This window comes from Leptopilina boulardi, unplaced genomic scaffold (assembly GCF_019393585.1).
Source record: "Leptopilina boulardi isolate dan_hultmark-lab unplaced genomic scaffold, ZJU_Lbou_2.1 LbouV2_213, whole genome shotgun sequence".
NCBI classification, from domain to species: Eukaryota; Metazoa; Arthropoda; class Insecta; order Hymenoptera; family Figitidae; genus Leptopilina; species Leptopilina boulardi.
The window spans coordinates 1,289,281-1,299,449 of record NW_026137767.1 but is presented as its reverse complement, the minus strand read 5'-3'; the positions used below and the strand labels follow the sequence as shown (position 1 = coordinate 1,299,449).

The 10,169-nt window shown below is 32.8% G+C and overlaps 1 protein-coding gene across 1 annotated transcript; it reads right to left on the bottom strand.

Moving 5' to 3' along the window:
* Positions 1-1,955: 1,955 nt before the first annotated feature.
* On the bottom strand, positions 1,956-10,169 carry LOC127278936 (putative uncharacterized protein DDB_G0286901). Its single transcript, XM_051300901.1, has 5 exons — positions 9,664-10,169; positions 8,407-8,637; positions 7,663-8,249; positions 6,613-6,880; positions 1,956-2,299 (listed from the first exon to the last, which is right to left on the bottom strand). The coding sequence occupies exons 1-5, from the start codon at positions 9,800-9,802 to the stop codon at positions 2,289-2,291; spliced, it is 1,236 nt and encodes a 411-aa protein (XP_051156858.1). The 5' UTR covers positions 9,803-10,169; the 3' UTR covers positions 1,956-2,288.

Sequence of the window (10,169 nt, the reverse complement as noted above, 5' to 3'; positions counted from 1 at the left end):
TAGGTCATTTCTACAAAAAATGAGAGTGCTTTAATGAATAAAAATAAATTATCAAACAAAAATTTTTAGTTTACTGACAGATTCTTAATTTTTAGGTTATATTTAATAATGTGACTTGATTTTGATTCTTTTAAGGTGATCCAAAAGAATAAAAATAATTAATTATTAAATATGTGTTATGTGTATAATGAACTCCAATTTGTAACTACATTGAGAAAGCAAAATAAGTTCAGAAAAAAAACGTTATTTGACTGCATGTTATCGAATAAAAGAAATATAATTTAAATTCAAGAATTAATTTTTTCAACTAAAATTAATTATAATTAACTTAAATCAGTTCAAATTACTTCAAAAAAACTACTTCACAATACGTTCTTTAATAATATTTGACGATAAATTATCGAAAATTGAAAAGTAAAATAAACAATTCGTATACATAACCTAAAAATGGACTTGTGTCATCATCAACGTTTCTTTCTCATTAACTGAACAAAATACTCAATAATTATAAATAAATGCAAGTCTAATAATCAAAATTCAGAATTAAATGACAAATATTTACAATAATAGTATTTAATAAAGAGAATTCTAATCTGTTGCAATATAGCAGTACTGCTACCACATGTTTGCAGGCACCACTCAAACCGGCTTTGCACGAGCACAACATTGACAATATTTCACCTGCTTTTGTTATTTTACCAGTAATCTCGTGAGGAGAATCTCTTATACTTGAGGTTTGGAGACAAAACGCCAAAATTTTATAATTATAACTGTCATCACTGGTACTTTCATTGTTGAATACTTTTCGGCAATGTAAAACGTGTCCGGCATTGAGAAGGCCTTCTCCACCAATAAAATTTTTACAATTTGGTTGCGTGTTTGCAAATTTGCAAATTTCTTGCATGCAAACCTTCATTTTTTAAATATATTTTTGGAAAAAACAATAAAAACAAACACTTCTGTTACTGTACAAGTGTACATGTAACCTCCTGTCAGTGGTTACGATTTTCGCCGCTAGGCGAAATTAGCCACGCCCCACAAGAGATCCCAATAAAGCATACCATTTCAGACGACATTTAAAAAAAGTACCATTTCAAAAAGTTATTTTTTTTTCTTCGATTTTAAGTTGGTTAGTAGATAATTAGTATTATCAACTTAAAATCATAGCAAAAAATAACTTTTTTGCAACACTAACCTCTAAAGTTAAATTTTACACACCGAAAAGTGTGTGTAAAGAAGCTCTTTTTAAAACGGTGTGAAAAGTGATTCACTTTACGCACCGAAATTTTTCTCACATAATATAAGGATTGTTTTAGAACATACAAAACCACAAAATTAAAGAAAGAACTTTACTTTTAAATTTATACCCTACTGCTTAATGATATTTTTCCTGATCTTCGATTAATTTTTTTAATTGGATACAATCGAAATTATTCTAATAGAGAGTTGGAATTCTTCATAATAGGTACTTAACTTTAGAGGTGGGTGATGCAAAAAAATGTTGTATGATACACGTGCTAAAATCTGATTATACTCGTGTGATTTGCATCACACTCGTATAATCACTCACTTTACGCACTTGTATCACAAATAACTATTTTGAAATGGTACGTTTTATAAATGTCATCCGAAATGGTATGTTTCATACGGCTTTCACGAGTTGGTATGTTTTAAAACGATTTTCTGAAATGGTATGTTTTTCCATTAACTCGACGATTTCTCTTTACATACCGTTGATTTGAGAGGAATTATAGCTGAAAATGAAAAAAATGAGAAAGTACATAAAATAATAATCAATAACATCTTAAATATTGTATCGGCATGCGCTTATTTTGGGATAGGTTTCAGTAAAAGAAGCACAGATATAATTCACAGAAACGGTCGTTTATTAAGAGAGACTATCGATGAATGTTCACACGATCGAAGCTACGGAGCAAGAGTGTGAGGGAGTGCGTGCGCATACGGACATGGCGTAGACTCGTAACCGCTAGAGTCAATAGAGCATATACCGCGAAGGATACAAATCCAACACTCCCTCCCGAGATTGACTCGTCGTATTATAAAATATTATTAAAGTACTTAAAATTATTAAAGTTAACTTGATATAAAAATATAAATCGAACAATACAAAAATACTATAATTAGAAACGAAGTATTTCGTAAAATCACTTTTTCTGGTTAAATACTGATTATTTTCCATCAAAACAGTCTTTGGAATCATCTTTTATGGCACCGTCATTGAGATCAATTAGAATCCAGTCTTCCATTGTCAGTCAAAAAGCTCATGGCTAATCGCTATCTGAAGCAAATATAATACAGAAACATACATATATTATCATAAACCAGTCGTAAAAGAATTTTTTTATTGTCCCTTTTTTTTTGTTTTAAAATACTGTCATATACGATAAAATTTTTATTGAATTAAGAACAGTCGTTATTAAGAATTTTATCTCGTAGATTGGTATGTACAGTAAAGTTCAATAAAGCCTTCCCTTTACATCGACTGTTAGATCGTGTCTCACTCATATGAAACATATGAGTGCGACATGATCTAACAGTCGATGTAAAGGGAAGGCTTCATTGAACTTTACTGTACTTCAAAACTAAGAGGCTTCGTCATTATATCAGCCAATTGTTTCTTAGTCGAAACCCATTCAATATTAACACGATCGTATTTAACGCACTCTTTAACGTAATCTTGATGAACATCTGTCATATGTCTTAGCCTATTTCCACCGTTAGTCTTTGCACAAATTGTTGAAGCTTTGTTATCACATTTTAAAGTCGCGGGAAGAAAACTGTCTTTAAAAATTCTCATTAGAGATTTATTAGATGCAATTATTTCTTGACAAGCTTGACTCATAGCGACAAATTCAGCTTCGCAAGTTGATAACGCAACATAAGTTTGTTTATTTGCTCGCCAAGCAATAGTGTCTCCAAACAGTCGTATCAGAAAACCACATGTCGAAATAGAATCTTTACAGTCCGCAAAACTCGCATCCGAATAAGCTAACAAATCGTCTCGTCTACCTAAAAATTTAAGGCCTAAACTTTTCGTCCCCTTCAGATACTGAAAAACTCTTTTGACCATTTTCCACTCGTTTTCGGTCGGATCAATTTGATGTCTACTCAAGACATTTACAGAGTAGGCTATATCTGGGCGAGTAGCTCCAGATAAGTACAAAAGACTACCAATCGTTTCACGGTACGGAATGTCAAGGGGTTTTTCGCAAATTTCGTAACTGTCATTTTCTTCTCGTTCCCTACGTTCGCGATTAGCAACCTGTCGTGTCGTCATTGGTGTATTTTTGGGGAATTCATTTTCAAAACCAAATTTCGTTAAGATTTTCTCAATGTAATTTTCTTGAGTGACTGTCGTCGTTTTTAAGTTTCTTTGTCTTCGAATGTCCATACCTAGGTAATGTTTAGGTTCGCCTAAATCTGTCATTTCGAAAGAAGTCATTAGTTCGTTTTTGATTTCTAACATTTTCTTACTGTCGTTACTAGCTAATAAAATATCATCAACATAAATTAGTAATATAACTATCGAATTGCCAGAATGCCAAGTGAATAAACAAGGCTCGTAATCGTCGTTAATCAAACCTAATGAAAGTGCAACTTCAGAGAACTTTTTGTTCCACTGTTTTGGACTGACTCGTAAACCATAAATTGCTTTGTGAAGCTTGCAAACTTTGTTCTGTCGTGAATTTTGAGGAATTTCTACACCGTCTGGAATTTCCATGTAAATCTCGTCTTCTAAAATTCCGTTTAAAAAGGCAGATTTAACGTCTAATTGACACGCGTCCAAGTCATAATAGTTAATTATCGCGAGAACTGTTCGTACTAGAGTGAGTCTGGAGACCGGATCATAAGTTTCTTTCAAGTCGTATGAGTTTGTGTCTTTAAATCCTCGAATTACTAATCTAGCTTTAAATTTTATTTTACTGAGACTGTCGTACTTTTGTTTAAAAACCCATCTCGAATCGATAATGTTGGGCTTTTTACCGTCTTTGCCAATTTTCGGTCGATCTACTATTGTCCATACTTGGTTTTTGTTTAATGATTTTAATTCGTCGTCGATCGCTTTTAACCACTCGTTTTTGTCTTTAGATTCTATCGCTTGTTTGAAAGTTGACGGATCGTTATTGATTTCAGAGTGAAAACAAAATAAAATTTCGTCGTCTGTTTTATTTTCTGTTAGTTTAAACTCGTCTTCAATACTCGGAAAAGTATAACTATTTGAAACATTCGTACTTTTGGAAATTTCGGCAAAACTTATATCAGCTATTTTCCGACTACGCGTCTCGTAAGGTTCTCTTGTGACTTTAATCCTTTTGGTTTTTACTGAGATTTCATTCGAATTCTCTCCCTCCGTTTCTAACAGTCTTTTTCGTGGTCTGCCGCGTTTCTTCGTTTGAGCTCCCTCCGTTTCTGACAACGCGTTTTGATTTTGTACATCTTTTTCGTTACTGTCTTCAAATTTAATAAACCAGTCGTTTATGGAGAAAGTCGTTTCTGGAAGAGGCCAATTTTGTATCGAGTCTTTATTATATTTGTCACCGAAAACAAGTTTCTCGTTAAAACGAACATTTCGAGATTCAAAGAATTTTCCGGATTCAGGATTGAGAAAAACGTAACCGGATGTCGTGTACCCTACAAGTATACCTCGTACCGCTCGTGCCGAAAATTTAGAATCTGGTTTTCTCGTAACGGACCAGTAGGCTAAACAACCAAATCGTTTTATTTGATTCAAGTCGAAGTGAAAATTAGGCGCAAATTTATTCAAAGGAGTTTCAAAGTCAATTGATTTGTGTGGAGTTCTATTATAAACATAAACCGCCGTTCCCAATGCCAAATCCCACATGTTTGGTAGAAGTTTCGAATCAAACATGATCGATCGAATTTTCTTTTGGATCGTTTGATTAAATCGTTCAGAGACTCCGTTGTGTTGAGGAGTGTCTGGATTCGCACACTGTCGTTCTATACCTTCACGTAATAAAACTTCGTTTGTATAACCTCCCATAAATTCGGTTCCTTGGTCTGAACGCAAATAGCAAACCTTTTCGTTAGTTCCTAGCAAATTTCGAATACTTTTAATGAATTTTTCTAAACATAGACCCGTCTCATCTTTCGTTTTCATAGGGTAAGATAAAGCCAGTCGCGAAAAATCATCAATAAAAACAACGATATATTGATAACTATGTGAATGTGTGGGCGGAGATATTTTACCCATTACATCGGAGTGAATGATTTGTAACGGTCGTGAAGCTCGATTTCTTTTATTATGAAAGGGTAATTTATTAAGTTTCGTAAGAGCGCATATCTCACAATCGAGAATACTGTCGTCAAAAACTACAGACTGAAGGTCTTTATTATCTTTCCACAATGATTGTAATTTTCTTAAATAACCACATGACGCATGGCCCATTCGTACATGCCAGAGCATGGCTTTGTTCTTTTTCAAAAACTCGTTATATCTATTGTTGTTAAATGGGGTAAATTCGTCTAAAACATCAACTTCGGGCAACTCGTCAACATTAGTTATTTTTCTTTTTATTATGGAGTTGTCAAAATCGGATATTACTTTATTATTAATCGTTTCGGTATTTTCTTGAACTTTATCGTTAAATTCTTTTTCAGAGATTTTATTTAAAACTTCGATTTCATTCGTCACTTCATTTTTAGTCGTATTAATTAAATCATTCGTTTCATTGTTAGTTTTGATATTTTTATCAGTCAATTCATTATGTTGTTTAGTACTTTCGTCAAATACAGTCGTGTCAAAAATAGTTGTCATTGAATTTTCATTTAAACTCTTCCTATCAATTTTAAATTCAAGAAACCAATATGGTTTCTCATATACCCCCGTCGCGAGTAGATTTTTTGAGTCGGAATGAAAAATATTAACGCGCTTATCGTCTAAATGAGTGGAAAAACCTGCTTCTGTCAGTCGTCTAAGTGAAAGCAAATTTTCCGAAACCGAATCGGTATAAATCACGTTCGTTAATTTCAAGGATTTGTTGCAATTAGAGATTAAATTAACATTTCCTTTACCTTCGGCTAACAGATCAGCATTACTGTCTTTATTCGCGCATTTAATAATATTAGAATCGACTTTATTCAGCCTATCAAAAATATTTTTCGAATTCGTAATATGTTCTGTCGCACCTGTGTCTACAATAAATGAAATATATTTGTGACTTTTATTTTCAAATTTATTTGCCTTTGAAAGACTATATAAGTAAACGGGCGAAATCGTTTCTGTTTTTAAGGCGGAAACAGTGCTAGACATTGACAATGATGTATTTTGTGTTGTAATTTTATTTAACATACCTGTATTATTTTTCTTGATTTCCATGAAACCAACCTTTGGCGTTTCACTCGTACCCGTTCGTGGCTGTCTTTGTTGTGATTGTGAATTTGTTTTATTGTCAACTGATCGTTTTTTATTTTTATCATTGTTCTTTTTGTAAGTATATTTATTTTTATCGTAATTAGACCTGAATGATTTAAAATATTTTTTGCCTCGATTTGAATGTGATTTAAACTGTCGTTTTGAATTAGCGTGAGGAAAATTTGATCTATTATTTAAATTATTATTGGAAAACTTACATGCGATTCCTCTGCCTCTGCTTCTAGCCAGTCGTTTTTCACACTCATAAGCTTTATGAGTTGTGAATTTTTGACACTCGTAGCATTTTCGTAAACCTTGACCTTTCAAGGGACATTCGTTCTTCATATGGCCATAATCGTCACACTCGTAACATCGTTCGTTTACCCACTGTCGTTGACCCGAATTTGCGAATTGTACGGAGGCCATAGCAGTCGTTTTTGAACCAGGATGGTTCTTGGTTGCTGCTTGTGCTTGATTTGCTTCCGCCTGTATAATAAATAATTTGAGGGCTTCATATTTTAGACTTTTACCGGTCTGATTTTTAGTCATAAATTCAACGGATTGAACTTCGGGTAGTTGAGTTGAAATTGAACTGAAAAGTGCATCGCGTTTCTCTTCGTCCGATAATACAGTTGAACCCGGGATATTTTCGTAATTTAAGATAATTTCTTCAAAACGTTCTAAAAATTTTGCGGCCGATTCTCGTTTTATATCATATTGAATTGAATAAAGTTGTTTTCGTAAGGTAACACTCGTTAAATTTATTTCACATCGTTTAAACTCTCGTAATTTATTAATAATTTCAATTGGATCTTTAATGTGCAAAACACGTGTATGATAAATTTTATCGACTCGATTTATAAGAATATCCCGAACTTTGAATTTATGTTTTTCTTTTAATTTTTCGTTTAGTCCTTCCGGTGGAGCAACTGTCGTATCTATAATATAAAGCAAATCAATCGTACGTAATTCGGATGTTAAAAACTCGTAAAAATGTTCAAATTTTGTTTGAGAATTTAATTTGTAATCATGTTTAATTCCACTGTCTTTACCAATTAATTCAATTTTAATTGTCTCCTTTAATTGATTCGCGATCGTATTTGAATTATTCGTATTATTAACTGTCGCGGTACTTTGTGTGACTGTCGGATTATTTTTATTAATAAATTGTAAATTCGGACTGGAAAAACTAGAATTTTCATTGGTAACTGTCGTCATTTTGAAATTTTGAGGCATTATTGTATTTTCAATAATTCTAGGTTTTTTACCTTATTTTCCGGTTTACAACGGTCAAGCCATGTTTGCATGGTTTCATGCATTTTCGTTGTCATATTAAGGGTTAAATCCATCATGTGTTCTAGTTGACCCATTCTCGAATCCAAAACATTTATTCGTCTCTCCATTTTGCCGTTGCTTGGATCGGAATTTTCGTCACTATTGAACTGTCGTTTTGTGCTTTGAATAGGGCCAACTGCCCCTTTATCATTATTATTCGTTAAATTTTTATTATCAATACTGTCGTTGTTATTTATTTTACTGTCTTTCTTATTACTGTCCTTTTGAGTACTGTCGTTTTCAGAAGTCACTTCGTTTTTATTTTTTGAATTAATTTCATTGTCAGAACTGTGGTTTTTGTGTAATTTTTTATTAACCAAGTTTTTATTACTGTCATTTGTTAACAAATTGTCAGTACCGTCTTTACTACCGTCTTTACTGTCATCGTTTTGATTTTTGTTGTCGGAAGTCATGTCAGGATGATTTGGACCAATTGGAGGAATGTTATTCTCCATATCGAGATTAACTGGATCAATTTCGTCGTTTCCAGGACCGCTCGTTGTAGTTCCTGGCGACACACCTGCCAGATAAAATTTTAGTTTATAAAACTGTCATTAATTTAAATTTGTTGTCGACAACACCATCGTACTGTCATTACATATCGTTAAACAATTCGTTAAAAATATACAGAAATATAATCGTAAACAGTCGTAAACCATTCGTTTTCAAATAATCACCTGAATTTTGTTCAATGCCATTAATAAAATCATTGATGTCTTTCATGACTTCTTTATCTGTCAACATTTGGTCCGGTCTTGTTAGAGAAGTGTCACTTGGATTTTTGGCCTTCAAATCACTTGGACTAGCATCTCTTATGCATTTGACGTCGCCGTTTGGTGGAGCTAACCTCTCAAGTTCTCGGATTTCTTTCACTAAATTGTCCCAATCGTTTTTCAGTGAATTCTTGCCTTAAAATAAAATTTTGGAATAAATTATCAAAATACACAGTCGTTAATTAAATCGAAAATCTCGAGAAACTAAAAGTCTTTTCTTGAAACATAAAAACAGAACACATGTCAGAATGAATCAGAAAGAATCAGTCAAGTTACGCTTGTTACCAACAAACGCAACATAAACAGATTTAGTTGTTATCAGTCTTCAGGAATGAACACAATTCCCTCAGAAATAAAAACAAACCAGAAGAACGGTTTCATGTGTCTTTTGATTAAAAGAAGTGAGATTTAAAAAATTATAAATTACTAGTCAATTAATTAAAACTATCGTCAATAATTAGATTTAGAAATAAAATTAATTATTTTATTCTTGTACATAAATGCCCTTGTCGTTACTAATATATTCAGTAAAAAAAAAAAAAGAAACTTTCGTTATATAGGCAACTGTCATTAAAAATTTTTCAAAAAAAATTCTCACTCTATAACACTTTTCGTAAAATAAAACTTTTCGTGGAAATACTTGGTCCTTCATTTTAGTAAAATGCATTTTATTTTAACGACGTCGAAAATTAATATAAACTCAAGTATATACTGAGAATTTATATGTTTTATATCAAATGATATTTTGCTGTAAATAATTCATGAAATAGATTAAGTGCACTGATTCTAATCGTTAAATAAAACACTCGTTAAAATAAATTATTTAGATATAAATAATTATTAAAAATTCGTTAAACACTCGTAATTTTATTTAGTTCGAACTTGTTTTTAATTTTGTTTCAGCTGTGAAAAGCACAGACTCTATTTGTAAATAGTAGTCAAGTGTCATCTATCGGTCAATTTATTTACTTATCCATAACAGATAAGGTAGGAAAAGTATTGACCGACTGTCGTTTCTTATAATTGCTGTTTCGTTCACAAATCGTTTAATTATTATATTGCAATATATAAATTATTACACACTCGTTAATATTTCTTTTATTAATTGATTTAAGAGAAAAATCAAGTACTGGTCGTTGTTTAGTAAATCACTCTACTTACTCAAACTGATCGTTTCTCCTTCAGCAAAAGTTGCCTTGAAAAAGGAATCGTCTATCCCTATCCGGACTTCTATAATTTCACTTTCTAATTCCAGGGCCTTTCTGCATCTATCTATCACCTTTTTAATTGTCGCAGTCATTGCAAACGGTCGTTTAAATCCTTTTAACTGTTCGTAAAAACTCGTAGTTCACTCGTTACAATCCTGGGCACTTGATCACAATGGACGCGCGAGGCAAGTCTGTACACGCCGCGAGCACGCCGAACGCGACGATGATTAATTCTCGAAAAAAGTTTCTTTTACTAATCCCAGCGCAGCAGAATTGTTGCCGGGCCCATAACCTATCGGCATGCGCTTATTTTGGGATAGGTTTCAGTAAAAGAAGCACAGATATAATTCACAGAAACGGTCGTTTATTAAGAGAGACTATCGATGAATGTTCACACGATCGAAGCTATGGAGCAAGAGTGTGAGGGAGTGCGTGCGCATACGGTCATGACGTAGACTC

Coding starts and splice junctions, on each gene's coding strand:
- LOC127278936 (XM_051300901.1), bottom strand. CDS start 9,802: ATGACTGCGACAATTAAAAAGGTGATAGATAGATGCAGAAAGGCCCTG. Junction 8,638..9,663: donor AGGAGAAACGATCAGTTTGA/GTAAGTAGAGTG, acceptor TTTTATTTTAAG/GCAAGAATTCACTGAAAAAC. Junction 6,881..7,662: donor GTTGTAAACCGGAAAATAAG/GTAAAAAACCTA, acceptor TTTATTATACAG/GCGGAAGCAAATCAAGCACA.